Below are 23,771 nucleotides of genomic sequence, written 5' to 3'. Positions count from 1 at the left end.
CTTCTGGTGCTTGGCAACATATAGCTTTACCCCATAGTCCTGGGTGGCCTTCAGATTAATCAAGGTGCAGTTGCTAAGGGTCTTAGAGTCATTGTCTGACCCCAAGCACCAAAGACAAATCTAGTGGGTATCTGTCGCAGACACTTCCTTGCAATGGCCCCTACAAGACTGGTACCCTGTGGTTTTAGGGGGTGACATTATTCCTTGCAAACTGGTTTGTAAAGTAACATTTTGAGAATGTAGTTTCTTAGAGAAGTTAGGTCCATCTCTCAATTAGTGTGAGGAATAGAAAAAAGAAACCGATAGCGTGCATGGGTGGTGTTCATATGCGGCTTGGCACGTCGCTTCTAGAGTGGGATGACATCAGTTTGGAAACGCATGATGCCACTTAAAAGCATGCATGGGTACTGCTTAGGATTTTATATGAATAATCAATCTGCAAGGAATCTAAATTTAGAAGTATGCTTCGGAATTTGACAACAGATGAGCACTAGCATATATGCCTTCTTTCTCCTCACAGAAAGACAAACATACTTTATCCGTATGTCAGTAATACTGCTGGCTGAAACATTCTTTAACTAAGTTATAGTTTTGTCAATCTTTCTTCTGTGAGTTTGTGCATTCAGTCCTACCCTTTCTGTGAAAAACCGTGGTACTTCTGAGAAACCCTAATCCTCTGCATCTCAAATAATAAACAATAAGTGTATGAGCAGTCTTTCGCTGAAAATCTCTCATCTTAAAGTACTTTGCGATCAAAAATGTCTGTATTATATGCCGACTTCTTCTAGGGTAGACACGTTTAGATTCTTCCCTCAGAAAAATTTAAAAGAAGGCTATTTTGTTCTGTTGCTTATTTAACATTGGTTTACAATTCAAATAAGAGCTATTTATAATAAAAGATAGAAAAGATCCCTTTAGACATGCATCTTTAAAAATATTTTAGGAAATATTTGTGTTTGCTAAAAGTTGAACTGGGATCCCACACATACACAGACATATTCAATGTTTATTAATATTATGATGGAGAACCCAGGTTCATTTTTCCTTAGTATTTTACCAAACCTATCTACTTTCTCAGTTATTAGCTCGTGAAAACATTTTGTTTGAGGATCCATCATTCCTACTTTACTCCATCAAATCTAGCTGACATAACTAAACTGATTAGCTATGTATGCCCAGATGCAAATCTAATCACTTGCATGTGTTCAAAAGGTATTCCCCTATGATGTTATTGCTCCATCACTATTTTATATCACTTTTCTGTAATACAAAGTAGACACAAACGTGCTGGACAATACTGCATTATTATTTGCTCTGAAAAATGGGCGTCAATAGTATCACCTCCATAACCGCACCTCATTTATGTCAGCTACTAGAGTTTTAAAACTTATGATTGCAACACAATGCAAAGCCAACACGCCAACTGGTTTTCCTGAGCAGAAGAGAAAAAATATGCAGATTATCCATTTTGAATTGACAATTGTGAGGCAACATAAGACAACTAGTAAAATCTACCTGTTGCAAGAAATGGAGGACAAATTAGGTGCAGACTTTAGTCTATGAAATATATCATGTCTTCCAAACTCACATGGCACAGTTCTTTGCTTTTCTTAAATATTAGCTCAAGAATGGTAATGATTAGTTATATAGCCCTGCTACTATGATCCTCATGTGCCCAGTAAGTTGCCAGTTGCAGGCCAAGACTTTGCATTCTTGGATGTGCCTTCCTGAAAAAAGGCTTTCCACTTGAATTATGTATGATTATTAAAAATAAAAATGATAAACGAGAAATGAGTCAGGGATACTTAGTTAATATTAAATAGAGTTAAACATTTTAGTGTATATGCACCTATAACAAAGTTGGGAAAGTATCAAAAAAAGTTTAATCCTAAACTTGCGTATGCATGTTGAACAGACTTTCTCACCTGTCATGCTTATTTTCTTGGGCTGCTCGCAGCAGTTCCTGAATATTTTTAGTTATCTGTTCAGTTTTGCGAATTACATCCTCTGTGCTGGGCAAGACTGGACTTGGGTCTGTATCGATGTTGCCTGTTTCCATACTGCCAATGTCTCCTGCCCATCCTGAACTTCCTTGCTTTTCTTTCTTACCACTGCTGATTCTGTAATACAAACAGAACTACATTTCACAAAACACTGCTGGGAATCTCAGTTTTGGCAAAAATTGGATGATGTTCTGCTCGCTTTATTTGGAGTTTATACGCTTAAACAGATTAAACAGATGTGAAATGATCTATGTATATCGTAGGATAATTCAGTCCACTGAACCAGTTTTCACACCACTTCTATAAACTTGGTCAACAAGTAATTAACTTATAACCAAACCATGTATTAGTTAGCGCAGTTCATCTTGTTACAGCTGACGTTTACTGGTAGCCACAATGTGTTTCAAGGTTATGGCTCAGCTTCGGGCCCTATTTTATAAATTCCTTGATAAATCCCTTAAAAATAAAAACTAAGAAAATAACAATTGTAGACTAAACTCACATAATGATCTTGCACAGTTTATATTCTCAGTTTTGTCAAAGGAGGAAATACATAACATCAGAAAACAATTGTACAACAGGAAACAAAAATTATTTAGGATCTGTGCGTGATAGTTGTTTTCAGACGATCCCAGACTGCAGAAGTTCTATCCATTTAGAAGGCAGACATGCAGGCATTTAACTATATACATTGCTGTAAATTCAGTGTGCAGGATGCTAGGCTCAGAATCACCAAGATTTATTACACACTATTTAGGCTATATACCAATGTATACACTCTAAACGACTGAGTTACTTACCTTTGATAATGCTCTTCCTAGTGGACAATATAGCTAATCGCTGAGTCCACACCTTACAAATACCCCTCCATGGACCAGGCTGGATCCAGAAACCTTTCTTCTGTAGTGGTCCCATGCCACGCTAGGTGGCACCACTCAGTTTGTGCGTTGGCTCTATACTGCAGTGGAAGTGACAGAGTGTAGTTGTATATAAGAGCCACCCCTGCACTCTTGATGTCAGTTTCTTATTTCCCTTTCCATGCCCTCAGACTCACGAGTGTGAACTACTAGTGGTGCCAGTGGGGTGATCTTGAAACCTTTTTTTAGACGTTAAAAAGAGACCACTCCACAGGAGGGGGGATATGAGGGGGGTAAGGGTAGTGAGGAATCTGTTGCTAGATTGAGTATACATAAGAAGGAGCATTTTCAAAGGTAAGGAACTTGTTTTTCTGATGGATAGTTCTAACCGTTGATTCCTCAACTTAGAAGAGATATCAAAGCAGTACTTCCCCAGATGGAGGGCCTGTGGAGTGGACTGCAATCAAAAAGTCCTGTGGACCAAGAGGGTGAAGTGTCCAAGCCGGACCTGGCCATCAAAGCAGTAGCGCTTTGTTAACGTATCCATTAATGCCCACATGGCAGCCTGGAAGATGTCAAGGACAGGCACTCCATGAGCCAAAGCAGTAGTAGCAGCCTTAGTCCTGTTGAAATGGGCCCCCAGATCTTGCAGGAGCTGATTTTTAGCCAGTCTGTAACAGAGCTTGATGCAGGAGTACTATCAACCTTGATAAGGTTCTCTTCTGCACAGCCTTCATATTCCTCACTCCAGTGAACCCATAAAACAGCAGATAAGTTGAGCTGCTGTAATCACAATGTGGAAGTCTTCAAAGTCACAAGACACAGTGAACTACTATGCATTGGCTTTAAGGGTGAACACCTGATAAATGTCAAGACAAAATTAAGGTCCCACTGTGGCATCACAAATGGCTTGGGAGGGAACATGTATGTCAAACATTTAATAAACGTCCTTACAATATGTGATTAAAGCAAGCATGGTTGGTCCAGTAAACGCAGAAAGGGCCAACATACACCCTTTTAATAGTGCCCACTGAAAGGCCTTGCTGGGCTAAAGATAAAACAAAGCGATTTCTGCCACCACTATAAAATTGCCGAAGGCTAAGCCCTGAGCATTGTCGAGGATTCATCCAGGCGCAGTCCAGACGTACGGGAGCCTCCATCCGCTTGTGAGGTCCGTCCGCTGCGTGTAAAAAGAAGCAGCAGAGGGGATACCGAACATGTTCTCATGAGTCCAGAAACACTTGTAACTGAAAGCAGAGGTGAGCTGTTTCCACAGCCTCGTCTTAGTTGTGTGGTGCATTCAGGACGGCAACAGGAGGCAACAGAGGGAGGCTGCCTAGACCTGGACCACCACCCCCCCCCCCCCCGGTCCCTGACCCCTTGAAGAAAGAGTGTGGGGGTGAAGGGGGTCAGGCGAGAATACACGCAAGGAGGAGGATGCCGGACTCGAACATGTCGGCCGTGCTAGCCTGAATTATCAGGAGGCAGTGGTTGAGGAATCTCAGAATACCAGGTGCCTGACCTCGTCATGGCCACCAAGCAAATGGACTAAACAACTAGGCTCCTACCTACTTTTCCTCACTCCTTACACCACCTACCCCTTCTCGCTCCACTGGTCTGCAGCAAATAGAGAAGACCCTCCAACCACATCGTACTCCATGGACTGGCTGATCGAGCTTACACCAGCGAGGCTAGGGGTGCTCTCCCACCATCCTCCCCCACCGGCCCTCCCCCCATGACATAAACTATGTGATCTTCCTCTGACCGTTAAGACCTAGCTAGCTGACCGATGCCCGGTGGAGCTACCTGTTAGCTAAAGAGGAGATGGGTTGTGGACTTCCCCCTCGGCCATCACCTACCCAGCCGGACTTTGGGCAGACTTGTTTTAGTCTCCCATTCATATCTCCCCCTATCCCTTTACCCTTCCCCCCTACTCTTCTACACTCCATTTATTTCGCCTTCCTATGCTCTTTAAATGTTTTCAAGCCGAGACCTTGCTGTTAGGCTGATGCCCGGTGCAGCTACCTGATAGCTAAAGAGGAGATGGGCCGTGGACTTCCCCCTAGGCCGTCACTTACCCAGCCGGGCTTGGGGCAGACTTTCCTTTGTCTAGCCGTTGTATCTCCCTCCTACCCCTTCACCCTACCCCCTTACCTTTCTACGCTCCATTTATCTCATTTTCTATACTCTTTAAATATTTTACTAGTAACTGATGTAATCTGTTACCTGATGTAATTTTGTAACTGTGTCGAACCTCAAGTAAAGCGCTCTGATACCTTCGGGTCTAGCCAGCGCTATATAAAACTCATTAAATACAAAAATAAAGTAAAAAATACTCCATCAAACTCCACAGGCGCAGCGCGCAGAGCTTACTTTAAGCAGCTCTGTTTATTGCAATACTAAATGGAAGTGGTGTTGTCAATGAGAACCTGCTCCAGCCTCCCACTGATGGCAGGAATGCATTTGGAGCCACAGGAAGAGCCTTCAACTCCAATAGATTGATACAAATTTCTGTTGGGAGACCAAAGTCATCTGATCTACACCTCCCCTAGATGGCCTTCCCAGCCCAACAGATATGCATCCATCACCACCATCAACTCTGGGTGGGGTAGGGAGAGGCCACTGGACAGCTTTTGTTTGAGTAGTCAGCACATCAAATCATAAGCGGTCTCCTCTGAAATCCAGATGACATTTGTCAGATTTCTTTGATGTTGGACCCATTGGAACTTCAGATTCAATTATAGTACATGCATCTGCCTCATGGCATAGCTGACAAAGATAATGCAGGAGCAAGAAGTATCAGAGCTGCTCTCACCATGATTCAGGATTAAGGATGAACAAGGGGATTATAGCCCGAAAAGCATGAACTCGCTGATGCGGAGGGGAGGCCCGGAACTGCAATGTGTTCTAGAATCCTCTGTGAAGGAGTAAGGTGCGACTCTGGCATGCTGATAGGGAACTCCAAGGATGTCAGGAGGTTAGCCGTCATCTGGAGGTGGTCTACGACGGACTGTGGTGAGCCTGCATTCAACAGCCAGTCAATCAAGGAAGGGGAAGACAGGTATCCATGATTTCCAAAGATGGGCCACAACCACCTCCATCCAATGGAAGGGAGCTGGTGAGGCTGAAAGGGAGCACCACTAACTGAAAATGCCCCAGTCTGAACTTTAACCGCAAGTAACAGCTATGCACTGCAGGACGGATATTTGGAAATCTGCATTCTGCACGTCCAAAGACAGCATACATTTGCCAGGGTCCAGGGCAGCATGAGCCTTCTTTATTTGTTCCTCATGAGGGCATTCAGATGCCGAAGGTAAAAATAGCGATACAAAAGGGGATGATGGACGGAGTGTTTGAGCAAATCAAACACTCACCCCCAGTCAACTGATCTGGGTTTAATCCATCACCATTCTTTAGCTCACTCCGCCACCCCAGTCAGACATGGTCATATGCAAATCAGTCTGACCCTGTGCCTCATGGGAACAGTCCAGCCCGAACTGCCAAAGCAGGCCATAGAGCCACATCCTTTTCGACACAAAGTAATAACAAGAGTAACTACCCACTCCTCTTTCCGAGTATGGTAACCTTGGAGAGTAACACTCCTACGTCTTGCAGAATAATGAACAAATGCTCTTTTGGAATCATCTCTGATGTGAGAGGAATGTTTGGTGAGGCAAAAAAGAACATATAAGACATAACCATGCTGGGTGACTTGTAAGACCTATCGCTCAGATGTGATGCATCTCAACCCTAGAGGGAAGTACTTGATCCTTCCTACCAATGGATGAGCAAGCACTAATAAGAGCAAACTAACACAATTTGGTGATTGCTGCAGCAACGGAGCGGGAATGAATGGACTGTTGCTCCTGCTAGCATGCCAGACCCATGTACAAGGCCTCAAAAGGACGTTGGTGACTGCTGTATCGATTAGGGAGACTGTCTTTCAATAAAAGCCAGCCCTCTGGAATAGCCACTGAACATTTTGAATTTGTGTGCAAACTGCATGGCAAAGACCAATAGACCCATGCAGGGTACAGTGGCTCTAATTTTCTTAAAGACCCCAACAAAGAATCTGCCTTAAAGCAAATAAAAAACGATGGATTTAGGTCCAGATCTCTGTACTGGGGTGAATGTATGACAAGTTTCTGCATTCTGTCCATCAATTGTTATTTTTCCATTTGTCACCTCGAGTGGGACTGGTATGCCCAGACGTGGGTCGTTTCCAGTCCAGGGAGGACCGGCCAGGCAATTCGGCTGCACTGTTCCCACAGGGAGCAGGTTCAGGACTGATTTGTACATTTCTGGGTTCAAACTGGAATGGCATGGGGAGCAAAAAAACAATGAATTTAGGCCCAGATCTCTGTACTGGGGTGAATGTATGACATTGTTCTGCATTCTGTCCATCAATTGTTATGTTTGCATTTTTCACCGGAAAGGACTAAGCTATCAAAAGGCATATCCATGACAAGAGGCTTGTAGATTGCTTTGGATAATCCTGTGGAGCACACACGTGTGTCGGCGAAGCTCAACTGGAGCCAACTGCCCTCTCAAAAAAAATCAGAAGAATGTAGGTGATTGTGGATAAACTATTTAGTCACATCTAGTCCATCATGAATGGTCTGATCCAGGAAGGCCCTAGGGTCTTCTAGGACCGCCAACAATATCTTGCTGGCCATGTCCCACAGGACAAGCATGTAGCACCTAATAGGCAGATAGCATTAACCAACTGCAATGCTAGACTGCGGAAGAAATACATATACTTGCCAAAAGTCTCAATCCTCCCTTTCTGGAGTCACAGGGAATGAATTGGGATTAACTTTACGGGTTGGGGGCGTGGTCTAACCGCGCTGCAAGATGGCCGCTTGCTGAGCGAGCTCCGCCGGCCGTGTCATGATCCTGTATCTATCCTGCCATTTGCCCCGGCCTGTTGGCGGTGTTCGTGGTAGTGAGAGCACACCGTGCATTGGGTCCTAAGCCAGCAATTCTAGCTAAACTGTTCAACTATATTGAGGCTAGTAAGAGAGTGGGGAATCCATCGACTATAAGGGAAATTCCATTTCCTTCTACCCTGACTTTACACCGGTGGTGCAGGCGGCCTACAGGGAATTCCTACCCAAGAAGCCTATCCCTTACGCGTTACTCTACCCTGCAAAACTCAAAGTGACACACATAGGGTCTTCTCACATGTTCACAGATGCAAAATCTGCATTGAAGTTTGCTAAACATGTGGGAGGAAAGAAAAATGTGCACAGGTCTCCTTCTGGCAACACCTCCAAAGATGGATTGAGTGAGAACAATTAACTTTTCTTTTCCCTTTCGTATACATGCTGTACCAGACATGACGTTTATTATTTCACCATTTTGGAATTTGATTTGTTGGGGCAGGGGGGTCCACTCTTGACTGATGCTGTAATGTCATGCAACTCTTAGGGTGATTGCCTGATTGCCGGGATGAGCAAGCATGCTTTAAGGTGTGCCTAGTTGTTATGACTCTCCATTATAAGCAAGGCCACATTGCCTCTCAGCAGGGAAGTATGCCAGGGATCCCACACCTCCCAGGGAGAGTTCAAAAAGGTTGCGTCTAAACTTGCATTGGGTGTTCAAGGTTGTTTCTGTTTTTTGGGTGGGTCTGTAATGCACAACCTGTTTGAGGGGTGGTGTGGGTGATGGGGGGGTACATTTAATGTTTTGTCAGGCAAGACATGGTCAGGCAGCACACTTGTAGGCAGAGGTGTGGCAGATTCCACCGAAGATGCATGCAGTTAGTAGAGGGCAACTGGGATATCTGTAATTACCACCCAGCAACGCACGGACATAGGTAGAGCTGCAGCTCCGGTCACCGGGTGCAGCATTCCTTGACAATAGATATCTCATGACAACACTGAACCTACTGACATGGAACATCCGGGGTTTGAATGACCACAGGAAGGCTAGACTAATCCGGATGTATTTACTCAGACACCACATAGATATATGCTTTCTACAGGAGACTCACCTGAACTGCATTCCACTAGGCTACAACAGACGTTGGGGACACATATTCAGCTGTCTACTCCAGCTATGCGCAGGGTGGCTGTGCTGGTTAGGCAGGGCCTGGACACTATGCGATTCACTTATTGATCCTAAAGGGAGATATGCTATACTGCTGGGCTCACTAGGGGGCACGCAGGTCACTCTAGCAGCAATTGATGGTCCAAATACAGACACGCCAGAGTTCTTTCAAAGTATATGGTCGAAAATCAAATCTACAGGTTGTGATACTGTTATATGGGGAGGGGACGTTAATGCTGTGCTTGATGATGCACTAGACAGGAAGGGCCTATGCCCCTCTCTACATCCTAACTCCAGCAACACATTTAACGCAATTAAATCAGATGGCCATTTGACGGATGTCTAGGGAGAAGCTCTAACCTCAACACAATGGAAGGTACATGTATATCAGACAACCACAGAGTGTGGTCCAGGCTGGACTTCTGGCTGCTGGCTATAGATGCAGTGACATGGACGAGGGAGGTATGCCACCTTCCCCGGTCACTGCCGGACCACGCCCCTTGCCTTCTACGCTTAGCCCTGCCCAACACGCCCAACAGACTTTTCAGCTGGAGGCTCCCCTCTAATGCCTTACTGGACGAAGCTTTGAAAGAGGAGATTCGAGGGGACATTGTCGAATATTTTAATCTCAACACAGGCTCTGTTACGACCCTGTCATCCCTTTGGGAAGCATTTAAAGTAGCCATTAGGGGCAAATGCATTGCGAGACAAACTGGGGTTTTGAAGGCAATTAGGTCTACACTCGCCTTACTCGAAGCCCGAATTAGGGACCTTGAGACTCAATTTTACAATACAGGCAATTCTGATTGGCTTGCCCAACTAAAAGAAAGCCTGCTGGAGTTTGAGGAAGAGGCAAACCGGGAGGGAAAGTTTATGGGCAAATATACGCAGGTCAGACGTTACGGAGAGGGGGACATGCCAGGTAAAACTCTCACGAACATGCTCAGAGCCCCACGCAATGCCACGTATGTTACTGAGATCAGGGGTGGTGACCAGGCCTTGATCAGGGATTCTGCCAAAATGCTAGAATGATTCAACCAATTCTATTCCAATCTGCACACGCCCACACATCAAGCACAACCAGAGGGCCTGCAATCCCTCGAACTGCTGTGGCTGGAATGGGGGCATAGGGAGTATCTGGATAATCTGTTTACATTGGCTGACATAGCACAAGTCATACAAGGTCTTCCGTGTGATAAAGCCCCTGGTTCTGTTGGCCTAACCACTACATTCTATATAACGTATGCAGAGGAGCTCTCCCCACACCTCATTGCAGGGTACGAAGAGGCACAGACCCCTAGAATCCTCACGCCCTCTATGGGCAAAGCTATTATTATTATTATGCTGCTTATGCCCAGGAAATCTAGCGATGAAGTAGACTCATACAGACCACTTTCTCATGTGGACGTTAAAATATTTGCAAAACTGCTTGCAACTACACTACAACCTCTGCTACCACTAATCGCACGCCCCGAACAGTCGAGATTCATTCCCGACAGATCCACGGCGCATAACCTCCGCACCCTTTTCACTGTCCTTCATTATCTACACCCTAATACGAAAGCAGCAGCCCTTTTTTTAGACGCCACAAAAGCGTTTGATTTGCTCAAGTGGGGTTACCTATTCGCAACTCTTGCAAGAATGGGATTCAACCCTTTATATATGGGCCTCATACGCCTATTATACACAGCACCTTTCTCTAGAATTTGTCTCAACTGCATGCTCTCCAGCCCATTCCACATCACTCGGGGTACGAGACAGGGCTGCCCTCTATCCCCCCCTCCTCTTTGCTATAGCTATGGAGCCATTAGCGGCACGGATCAGGCAGCACCACGCCGCAAGAGGTTTGGTTTTCAGTACGAGATGATATCAGGTTATACATAAACAATCCAGAGACAAATATGACCCCCGTATTGCTCAAACTCATAACATTTGGCAGAGTATCCGGGATCTCCATCAATTGGGAAAATCTACTATCTTTCCCCTGACTGATGCCACAACCCCATTCTCTGTGGAATACCCCATTCAGTTGGCCAATGGTCCGGTAAAATACTTGGGCATATGGCTCAGTCGGGATGAGCAGGAGACCTGGGCCATAAACTTTTGGCGTGCTATTACATGGTTGGAAGGGAAAATAAATGCCTGGGCTAAACTCCCTCTCTCCCTAGCCGGGAGTATTGCAGTAGCCAAAATGGTGATCTTACCTAAACTTTTAAATGTATTTGTTAATATCCCGATCCCACTTAATCAGGTTTTTTTTTTTTTTTAAAGTAAACTCTGGTCGCTGTTGATAGCAATGGTATAGGCGGGCAAGCTCGGAGCTCATGTGAACTCCTAACACTGCCTCTTTCACAGGGTGGGTTGGGCGCCCCAGACTTTCAGCTATATGCATTTTTAGCACAAGCACAATTTCTACAATTTTGAGTTCATCCTGTCCCGTTCCAACCGAATGCTGCTGTGGAGATAGATGTGGCGGCACCGGTCCCCTTCCAAGTGGCGATATACTAGGCACAGAAACAACCGCAGGATGGCGTTGACTCAGTTGAGACCCTGAGATGGGTGTGGGAAAAACTTCGAGATAGAGCCCAACTATTAATACTGTACGCTCCTTCCATCCCCCTGGCACATAACCCCATGCTCCCTATGATGTCAGAAGGCACCAACAGATCCATGGCAAGAGGATTAGGCCTACATACCTTCGCTGACCTATATCCAGCAGATACTTTCAGAGATCCGCCGGAGGCTTCAGCTGGGAGATTCTCTGAGCTCTTGTTTTTTTTTTTTATAGACTTAGGGCTACCTGCAAGCACATACATGCAACATTCCCTGTTCCCCCGCCCACATTGCAGGCTCTTGAAAACATCATTAAGACAACATCACCTCGCAGGCTCATCAGACGCCTTTACAGTAATATGCAAAATACTGCTCCCATAATCACGCCGAAAGCGATCCAGGGATGGAATTAAGACCTACAGGTCCTTCTAACGGAGGACCAATGGACTTTTTGCTGTGGGCAGCTCACTGTCCAATCACCCAACTATAAATTACGTTTAATTCATTTAAAATTCCTCCATCGACTTTATAGAACTCCTATCCAGCTGCATAGACTGGGGGTCAAGGCAGAAGATAGCTGCTGGAGGTGCAGTTTCAATTAGGCCACTTTTATTCACATGGCGTGGTATTGTTCTCGCTGGCAACATTCTGGGCTAAGATATTCACTACAATTCATAATATAATCAGAACACCAGTCAACCCTGAGCCATATGCTGGCCTACTGGCTATGTGAGAGACACAGAAAACTACATGTTATGCTATTACTCTTTGCCAAATGCAGAGTAGCCATTTACTGGGGAAGGAGAGAGGTACCCACGTTGGAAGCCTGGCTGCGGGATGTCACCTTCAGTCGGACACAATTAACAACTTTCTGGGAGCTAATGGCAACTGCATCTAGGTCAAAAGACATATGGGAGGCATTTCTGTCATGAGCCCGTTTATAGCAGAGGCGAGGGAGATACAAGCCGATGTAGTTTGAGGCTCGAGGTCCCCCTGTACAGGTGGGTTGGAGTCGCTCTGCAATACTTGTAAAACCGTTATAGCTGTGGTACTTAATGTATTATCCTGAATAAGATGTTAATATAAAAGGGAGATTCTCTTGGATATACATAAAAACCACCTATCATCAAGTGTGTATTATTGTATCAAACATACCTCTAGCAACATTAACCCTGATCAAATTAAGGGCACCGTACTATCAATCCAAACGCAAACTTCCACTCGAACCCAAAGAGATAACCACATGTAACAAAGTGATAAGAAACTTATAATGCATACAGTTTATTAAAAAAAAATACAATCACAATTAAAAATTATTGACAAAGTCATTCAATATCAATGATATAATGCATATAAGAATATGTATTTATAAAATAAAATACTTAAGAGAAAAAAAACTTGAGAGAACCAACACTACTTGAAGTCATTACATTCATCGAAGAACGGTTATTTCCAGTCAGAATCAATTAATATGAAACCATCAGTCTCTCACTTGATCATAGAATTCGACAAGAGGTAGTTCCTGGATCAAACCAATTCTAAAAATACAAGCGTCCACGCGTTTCGGTGGTAAGTGGGATCCCACCTTCATCAGAACAAAAACAATAATATTCTCTCTCCGTATTTCGTTAAAATTTGTAAACCTAATAAAACAAAATATTCAATTAAAAACCACAAACCCCAACATATCTCATTATGTTGATGAATAAACACATAACATAATACTTGGCACTCCCTCATTTACAACATCCAATGTTTAACAGGGTATTTCTTAACTAACAACCTCCAAAAGATGTATACAAAAACAGACAATCAAGTAAAAGAGAACTTGTTATCAAGATGTCCACACAGTTGTTTAAGGGATCCGCCAAACAGTTCATTCATTCAAGACCCAATACGACAAACTCACTATAGGCATCAATTGGTGATGTATGTCCAAATAAAATAATTAAAACAATGTACACAACCCAATCCAATCGGTCACTCCAATTCCAAGGCATAAGAGCCCAACACATACCATTAACCTTAATTCTAACATACCAGGAATTCACTAACATCCTCATACTCTTTGATGACAATACGTACCACTTGTATGGTTTAGGTAGAAGCAAACATGGTGGTTTTGTAGTGAACCCTTATCCAAGAAATTATTTCTAATGGGTTAACGTGGTCCAAAAGATCCACTCTTAATAGAGTCAGGATAGCGCAACAAATCCTAATCAGGGAACATAGACAGGTAATCAATGATGGACCCAATTCAATGTGTAATGGCAATGAAAAGATTAAAACATTAAGGGTTCCCCGCTTACCTCGGCTAATTCATATGTATTTTTTATATATATTGGTCCAACAGGATATATCACAGCGGACCCAGGGCAATATGTTGATGTATATTATTTAATGGATAGCACGTGGTCAAATCCACCTATAATGTCAACAGATCACATTTCTTAATTCCACAATATACTCCCTGTATATAAAAATTAAGGTTATGTTTACGCTTCAATTAATTTAATTGTGGCGAAGTAAAATACTGCCCACGTTTCACTGGTGCTGCAATCCTACCAAGTTAAAAAACACAACATTTCTCACGTATACATATATTCTAAAGTTCGAATGCTCACTTAAATTTGAGGCTCTAAAAAGAAAAAATGCTAAAGAAGAAAAATAGTGCGGGTCACGAACGTTAAACGTTGACACACACCATTAATCTAAAACCATTACAGTGCACATCTTTAACGAGCCTACAGCCTCGGATAGTAATCCTCCTTCATCTAATCATACCGGGTTGAAGAACAACCTTTTTTGTATATGTATATTCTAATATTCAAAAACTCACTCACATCTAAATCCTTAAGGGGAAAAAGTAAAAAAGAAGAATTGTATGGGTTACAAACGTTGACGTGCCCCATTGATCAAAAAAACGTTACGCTGCATATCCTAAACGAGCCTGCCATATCGGATGATCATGCCCCTTCATTTAATCTAACGTTATAAATTGTAACGAAAAATTCGTCCGGTATTGTTTGAATATTAATAATCTTCAAAACGTTCCTCCGTGTTTTTTTTTAAAGAGACCAACAGTCTCAAAACGGTACCATACCCTTGTTTAAATAAACAAAAACTTTTTAGGCATAATATCTCTCCTATATATTATAAATGCGGCTCACCCCATAAATAGCAGTTTGTATTATGGCAGCCGAGTACTCACCTTCATGTAGGGATCCAATCAATGACCGCGCGTTCCACTAAGTTCTTTCTGTCTGCCTCATTTCGGTTAAAAAGCCGATAGACGGGCTATCATTCAGAGTTTGATTTTATACCTACAGAAAACGACCAGAATAGATATCACCCCTTAAGGTGCGTCATCAAGATGCGACTACTCCTCGTCCCGCTTAAAGCGGCTCTCTTAAATAAGAAACAATAGTGGGGCCCACATTAAAATCATATTAACTGTATTAGGTGAAGGAATGGGCAAATGCCAAGATAATATGATTCTCTCAATCTAGATTGTGTTTTAGAACATCAGAGTGTTTATAAAAATCATTGCAGAGGAACTGTGCATCCCGAATGATTTTTATAAACACTCTGATGTTCTAAAAAACAAACTTAAGGATAGGGGTTATCCTAATAAATGTATTTCACACTCTTTTAAACGGGCCCGATTTTATAATCAAGACCGCATGTTGAAAGATAGAGTTGAGGTAACAACAGGAGGATGGAACACAAAAATTAGTATTTGTGTGTCAATATTCCTGTTTAAGTAATAAAATAAAAAATATTATTAATTCGAACTGGAGTATCCTTAATGACACTGCATCCACCAAACTGGATAAAACCCGTATTTGCTTTTAAACGGAAGAATAACTTGAGAGAATTGGTCCACACATACAGAGAAGTCTCCACTACACACCGACAGACGTTGATGGGCACTCAAGCGATTGGCAACTATAAATGTAGCCACTGTAACATGTATGAACAGTGCCTACAGGGTAAAGAGGTGGTCTACAATAAACTTACCTTGGTCTCTAAAACCCTAAACAATTGCAGGAGCAAAAACTTAGTATATTTGCTCCCATGTCCCTGCAATCTAGGATACGTCGGTGAAACGTCTAGAGACCTTCTGACTAGATTGGGGGGAACATAAGTCTGCAATAAAAAATAGAAAGGATAGTGCTCCACTTGTTAGTCATTTTATAAAGGAGGGACATACTCTCACTGACTTTAGGTGGTTCATCATTGAAAAAACAGAAGGTAACAAAAGATCAGGAGATTTAACCTTAAAAACGCAAGAACCGTGAACAATGGTATATTTCAATTCTGGACACCATTCGAACGGGCTTAAACACTAAGGAAGACTGGATGGGACTTATAGATTGGATTTGCTTGCAACACTGCAATTCAGGTTTTATTTTTTGGTGTCTGTGGGGCTCAGGGTGGATCCCCATCTAGCTAGCAGGGTTGGTGTACCGGCAGCCAGTCGTGTTGCATGGGTATCCACACTGGTTCCCTCCACACCTATGTATAATAATTTATTTCATTTCAATTTAAATGCATGAATGGCGTCTGTAGATTGTTTATATAGCTTTCATGCAAAGTTCACACAAGTTGGGGGATTTTGGGGTTGTTGGGTGGGACTGGGGTGCGGAAGGGGGCCAGTTAAACGTTTAAGCTATGCATGCACTCTATTGTATGCAGACCACTGACGTGCTCTCCTGATTTTGGAGAACTGTACATATGATCTGCTTAAATTTCTAATAAACACGGTTGTGAAAAAAAAAAAGTTCACTCAAGTTTGTTTCCTATTATCAATAGGAGACTAATGTATTAACTAGAGGATTTTTTGTTATCTCTTTTTAGTTGATAGGTTTAATTCATACCTATTTGTATTGCCATTGTTGTGGTCAATCTAGATTGAGAGAATCGTTTTCTTGGCATTTACCCATTCCTTCACCTAATAGAGTTAATACGATTTTAAGGTGGCCCCACTATTGTTTCTTATTTAATAGGGCCGCCTGAAGAGGGCTGCTTTAAGCGGGACAGGCAGTAGAGTCGCATCTTGATGACGCACCTACGCAGGTGATATCTATTCTGGTCATTTTCTGTAGGTATAAAATCAAACTCTGAATGACAGCCCGTCTATCGGCTTTTTAACCGGAAAAGAGGCAGACGAGGGAAACTTAGTGGAACGCGCGGTCATTAATTGGATCCCTTCATGAAGGTGAGTACTCGGCGGGCAGAATACAAACTGCTATTTAGGGGGTGAACCGCATATATAATATATAGGAGAGACATTATGCCTAAAAAGTTTTTGTTTATTTAAACAAGGTTATGGTGCTGTCTTGAGATCGTTGGTCTCTTTAAAAAAAAAACACGGTGGAACGTTTTGAAGATTATTAATATTCGAACAATACGGGACGGATTTTTCGTTACAACTGATATCGTTAGATTAAACGAAGGGGCATGATCATCCGATACGGCAGGCTTGTTTAGGATATGCAGCGTAATGGTTTTAGATCAATGGTGCGCATCAACGTTTGTGACCCGTACTATTCTTCTTTTTTGCTTTGTCCCCTTAAGTATTTAGATGTGAGTGAGTTTTTGAAATTTAGAATAAACACATACAAAAAAGGTTGTTCTTCAACCCGGTATGTTTAAATGAAGGAGGATTGCTATCCGAGACTGTAGGCTCGTTAAAGATTCGCAGTGTAATGGTTTTAGATTAATGGTGTGTGTCAACGTTTAACGTTTGTGACCCGCTCTATTTTTCTTTTTTATAATTTTTTCCTTTTAGAGACCCAAATGCCAGTAAGCATTCGAACTTTAGGATACATATATATATATATATATATATATATATATATATATATATATATATGAGAAATGTTGTGTTTTTCAACTTGGTAGGATTGCAGCACCAGTGAAACGTGGGCAGTAATTTACATAGCCACAATTAAATTAATTGAAGCATAAACATAACCTTAAATTTATATACAGGGAGTATACTGTGGAATTAATAAATGTGACTGTTGCCATTATAGGTGGATTTGAACACGTGCTATCCATGAAATAATAATATACATCAAAATATTGCCCTGAGCCCGCTGTGATATTTCCTGTGGGACCAATATATATATAAAAAAATACATATGAATTAGCCGAGGTAAGCGGGGAACCCTTAATGTTTTAATCTTTTCATTGTCATTACACATTGAATTGGGTCCATCATTGATTATATGTCTATGTTCCCTGATTAGGATTTGATGTGCTATCTTGACTCTATTAAGAGTGGATCTTTTGGACCATGTTAAACCATTAAAAATAATTTCTTGGATAAGGGTTCACTACAAAACCACCATTTTTGCTTCTACCTAAACCATACAAGTGGTACGTATTGTCATCAAAGAGTATGAGGATGTTAGTGAATGCCTGATATGTTAGAATTAAGGTTAATGTTATGTGTTGTGCTCTTTTGCTTTGGAATTGGAGTGACCGATTGGATTGGGTTGTGTACATTGTATTTATTATTTTATTTGGGCATAAATCACCAATTGATGTCTACAGTGATTTTGTCGTATTGGTTCTTGAATGAATGAACCATTTGGCAGAACCCCTTAAACAACTGTGTGGACATCTTGATAAGTTCTCTTTTACTCGATTGTCTGTTATTGTATACTCCTTTTGGAGGTTGTTAGTTAAGAAATACCCTGTTAAACATTGGATATTGTAAATGGGGGGGGGGAAGTATTATGTTATGTGTTTATTCATCAACATAATGAGATATGTAGGGGTTTGTGGTTTTTAATTGATTATTTTGTGTTATTACGTTTACAAATTTTAACGAAATACGCAAAGAGAATATTATTGTTTTTGTTCTGCTGAAGATGGGATCCCACTTACCACCGAAACGGGTCGACGCTTGTATTTTTAGAATTGGTTTGATCCAGGAACTACCTCATGTCGAATTCTGTGATCAAATGATAGACTGATGGTTTCATATTAATTGATTCTGACTGGAAATAACCGTTCTTCGATGAATGTAATGACTTTACGTAGTGTTGGTTCTCTCAGGTTTTTTTTCTCTTAAGTCTTTGATTTTATAAATACATATATGCATTATATCATTGATATTGCATGACTGTCAATAATTTTTAATTGTGATTGTATATTTTTTTTAATAAACTATGCATTATAAGTTTCTTATCACTTTGTTACATGTGGTTGTCTCTTGAGGTTCGAGTGGAAGTTTGAGTTTAGATTGATAGTACGGTGCTCTTAATTTGATCAGTATTAATGTTGCTAGAGTTATGTTTGATACAATAATACACACTTGATGATAGGTGGTTTTTATGTATATCCAAAAGAATCTCCCTTTTATCTTTACCTGAGGTACCCTGTCTCTTGGCCAGTGGGGTCGCTCCCTAATTTTTATACACTGAATAAGATGTTGCCTGTGTTGTATCCATGCTACTCTGTACAACTGTAAGATATACGCGGTTTCACCTGTGCTGCTACTATTTTATAACTGCAAAAACAACAGTTGAAGGACAGAACGTAGAACAATGTAATACATTCACCCCAGTACAGAGATCTGGGGCTTAAATCCATCATTTTTTTGCTCACCATGCCATTCCAGTTTGAACCCAGCCATATGCAAACCAGTCTTGACCCTGTGCCCCATGGGATCAGTCCAGTCGAACTGACAAGCGAGGTCCTCCCTGGACTGGAAACAAGCATCCTAGGACCGGTTTCGGGCTTTCAGCCCTTAACGGCCAGGATAGCTTGATTCCAGTGGCATGGAGAGCACTGGTCTCACGTCTGCGCATACCCGTCCCACTCGGGGTCACAAATGCAAAAACAACAGTTGGTGGACAGAATGCAGAACAATGTCATACATTCACCCCAGTACAGAGATATGGGGCTAAATCCATCGTTTTTTTGCTCACCATGCCATTCCAGTTTGAACCCAGCCATATGCAAATCAGTCTTGACCCTGTGCCCCATGAGAACAGTCCAGCCCGAACTGCCAAGCCAGGTTTGAACTGGGGTGGCGTGGTGAGAAAAATAATGATGGATTAAATCCAGATCTGTGACTGGGGTGAATGCTTTGCCAATGTGCAATATTTCGTCCATCATCTTGTCATCTTGTGTGTTTTACTATTTTATAACTGGCTGATTCTACTGCCTTGTGTTATGTTGGTTGTGTTGAAAATACCAATAAACAAAGTAAAAAAAAAACACAAAAAACTTTAAGGGTTGAATACTGAATCACAAAGCTCTCTGGAGTAGGATGTTCAGAAAGAAAATCATGATCACCAGGAGCAGGTCTGTGATGCCTGGATATCTGCCTACTCACTAGTGAGCAGGAACAGAGTTTCAACTAAGTGGCTATCAAAATATTGGTGAAAGCCTAGATACAAAAAGAGCAAATGTTCAAATGTCTGTAAGGCCACTTGCTTTTGTCTCAAATGAGGGCAGCTGTAGATCTAGGAACTTAGCTGCCCTCCGGAACACCACTGCAAAGAAGGCACTTTTTTCTGCTGGTGGCCCAAGTGGCAAGTCAAACCTTGCCTCAGGGAGGGTGTTAAGCCCACTGGCCTCTTGTAGATCTATGTAAAAATTATATTCTGTGTAATGAGGGGGAAAAACCATTTCCATGGCCAGCATTATCATCTTCACCATCATCATCATCCACCTCCCCATCCCCATCTTAGGATGCCCCTTGTCCAGTGTCAGAACCAAAAAGATAACTGAGCCTCTGCTGGGGTGTCCGTGGTCAGGATGTATGATGACCAGTTGCACATTTGTAATCTCTTAACAAGACATCAGCTAAAATCAAGCCAAAGTTTGTTCAGTGTTCAACATTAAAATCAGCATTGGATCCTGTGGCATTGATAAATGTATAGATGTGGAAGGGCTTGGCTCAGGTCCTGGAGCTGGAGTGGAAGCTTGTACCAGAGTAGCTTTGAGGCCTAAGGCAGGTCCCAAGGGGTCAGATGACACAGAGGAAGGATCTGCTGGTGTCGAGGCACCTGGAGGCCCCTCCAGTGCCTTAGAGCCTAAAGGCATGCTAGAAGAGCGGGGAGCACTCCAAAAATCTGCAATAGGACCTCCTCAAAGGCTTAATAATCATCTGTTGCTGGGATGTAGATTGCCTGGGAACCTTCAGGCTGCACTGGTATCAGTTGAGGAAGCTGCTACACAAACAGAAACATCAAGGGAGAATGACTTACTTAATGACACACTTGCGCTTTCTCCTAAGGTGGAGAGTGGCAGGATGGGGTTAAGTTCTGCTTTTTTACGTTTGTGCTTGGAATTTGAACTACTGGGAAACTTAGAGTGCAAAGTTAACAACTCGTAGGAACAGTCTTGTTGCGGCTTGGAGCAGGGCAGGACTTTCACAAAAGCCTCGACTTCTTGTGTTTGGCGACATGCAACTTTGCCTCCTGGATTACCTTTGGGTGTATGAAGGCACACTGATCAGACAGCTTTGAGTTATAGCCTAAACCCACACACAATAGACATATCTCGTGAGGGTCTGTTACCGGCATTCGATTTCTGCAGTTGCGGAATGATTTTAGGTGGAGTCGTCGTTCCCTAGCACATTGGAATTCAATTAATAAGTTGTTGAAGACCAACAAAGAGTGTGTAGCTCCAGATTTGTGTTGGAAGGTGCAAAAAGAAAGAACTTAATGTCAGCACACGAGGTGGCATTTATATGCAGCTAAGCTTTGTCACTTCTGGGGTGCTATGGAGTAAACGCGTAGCCACATGGCAGCACCTTGCGGCACTCAGGAGTAGTGCTGTAGAAAGTTTCCAGATTTGGTCTAACGCCTGGGGAGCATTCTAATGTGAAGAATCTGCAGTTTTTAGTATCCATCAAAAAGGGCTGATGGGACACCAGCCAATTTTTTTGTGCAGATGTCCTTCATACTAACCCTTCAACTCCATTACAGTGGCCAGTGGCACAACTGAAGGCATTTAGAATTCAGTATAAGGAGCCAGTTTATGGATTCAACACGAACACTCCTTGAGGTGTATAACTGGTGGCTTCCACAGATTTGCAAGAAAGACCACAGTTCTGGTTGCCTTTTCTAATTATTTGCTGCTAGCAACATGCGACTAGATTTTCTAAGAAAAGGGACTACAATCTTCAGGCTTGTTTGCGAACCCTTCCATGCCATAGGTCACAATAATGCATAAATGTCAATGTGATTGAAAGTAGATTTAAGAAGAGTTAGTAGAATTACCACCAAAAGGAAAAGAATGGAAGCATTAATTTTACTGCATAATGAAAAAGGCAGATTTTGAGTTGTGGCAAATGGCAGAATGTCCACAGAGTTTACTTCCATCCTACTGCTGTGAATGAGATTATGTTAATCCAACCAAAAGAGACACAGGTGAAACTGCTATATGTAAAGCAGAATATTCACCAACGAACAGAATATCATACACAATATTAAGCACAATATCAGCAAAATAATTTCCCAAACCTAATGGCAAACATGTGCGAACACGAATGATGAGAACATGGGTGTCTGCAACTGCTTAGAAAAGCAAATAATAAATATTAACAGATAGGATAAAGTGTATATATATTATTGTACCCCTTTGGCAATGAATGTCAGAAAAGGCTGTTATTTTATATACTGTGTATATATAGTCATTTTAAATGTTTTAACTGATATTTGTTATTTATGACCACCCGTTTTAACTTTCCCAAACAGGCTCTAAACCATATTTTTTATACTGTGTGTCATGAAATATTTATGTATCGTGCTTTTATGACTAATACTGTGAATAAAGCTTGTTTGGATTGAATTGGTGAATATATATATATATATATATATATATATATATATATATATATATATATATATATATATATATATATATATATATATATATATATATATATATATATACACACACACACACACACACACACACACACAGACACACGTTTCTCTCTGTCCACCAACCGTTGCTCCTCTTTTTTCCCTGGGTGCCTCCTTACCGCACAGTGGGGTGCGTGCAATTTTCAAAACACACAGTCCTGATTACTGGGACCGCTCCTCAATTAAGGGCACTCAGAGCCTTATCACGTAGTTTTCATTGCCACATTTATTCACAGCGTTACACAATCGAGTCAACAAACTGATATTCCATCACGTGATTAAAACCAAAACATAAAAAACGGCACATTCAATTCAATTAATTAATGTGGCGGCCATCTTATAGTGTCTTAGTGCTTTGACAATATGACTAATTCATCTTCATTTATCAATGTCACACACTCTTTGAAAAAAATGCAGATGTTAATCATTCTGCAATGTTATTTCGTTTCATCATTAGATTGATATCATGAAGCTCAAATTTCATTATTTCGCCCTGGATGGGCCATTTCTTGTTGCTCTCACAAGATTACGTAAGTGAGCACTACAATTCTAACTCTGTGGCCTATTTTCAAGTGCCTGCTGTATCAAGCTTGCAGGTACAAATCCTGCCCTGTATGGGCAAAACTCCTGTTAATCACAAGCATGATAATTCTATTCTCAGAGGGGGGAGTCAGTTTCATGAAGGGCGAGTAGGGGAAGGGGGAGGAACGGGGGTCTAAGGATACTTTTCTGCATCTATTCAGTTCCTGATCTATCCTATGTGTACCCACATCTCCTCCTCATTATTCATACCCATCGGATTTTTTCTTTGGAGCATTATAATATATCTTGATTCTAGGCTTCTGAGTTTCCTAACCCAGTCACCCTTTCGCTCAGTTCGTGTCAGCTGGTCCAAGATAAAAAAAGTTAACAAATTACTGTTACTTTTGTGCACTTTTTCATAGTGCCGTGCCACTGGGTAACTTTGATCTTTTGTAATAATGGCTCTCATATGCTCCAGGATCCTCAGTTTAGTCTGTTTCGTGGTACTGCCCACGTATTTCTTGCCACATAGACACACCAGGCAGTACACGGTGAATTCAGAGTTACAGTTTAATTGTTTAGAAATGATGGTTTTTTTGGTTCTCCCCAGTACCTCAAACTCCTTAACCTTATGTGAGTTCTTACAAGCTTTACATTTCATACACGGGTAAAATCCCGTAGTGGGGGCCTTCTTTCTTCGCTTGGGTTCATAATGGCTGTTAACTAGATGACCTCTAAGACAATTCCCTTTCCGATATGTGACCTGTGGGTAGTCTGATACAAGTTTCCCCACTACGTTATCTGACTTTAATATGTTCCAGTTTCTTTTTAGAATCTGGAACATTTCGGGAGATTTTTTCTGTGAAGTTGGTAATTAATCTCACTTT

General features: G+C 41.9%; 1 protein-coding gene across 3 annotated transcripts in view; it reads right to left on the bottom strand.

Moving 5' to 3' along the window:
* Nucleotides 1-23,771, bottom strand: part of GIT2 (GIT ArfGAP 2) — a 692,535-nt gene that overhangs the window by 153,958 nt on the left and 514,806 nt on the right. For all 3 annotated transcript variants that reach the window (XM_078667341.1, XM_078667342.1, XM_078667343.1), the window contains one exon: nt 1,926-2,120. In XM_078667341.1, the coding sequence (XP_078523467.1) occupies nt 1,926-2,120 (195 nt within the window). The remainder of the gene's footprint in view (nt 1-1,925; nt 2,121-23,771) is intronic.

This window comes from Lissotriton helveticus, chromosome 11 (genome assembly GCF_964261635.1).
Source record: "Lissotriton helveticus chromosome 11, aLisHel1.1, whole genome shotgun sequence".
In the NCBI taxonomy this organism is placed as follows: domain Eukaryota; kingdom Metazoa; phylum Chordata; class Amphibia; order Caudata; family Salamandridae; genus Lissotriton; species Lissotriton helveticus.
This window is presented reverse-complemented; position numbering and strand designations above follow the sequence as displayed.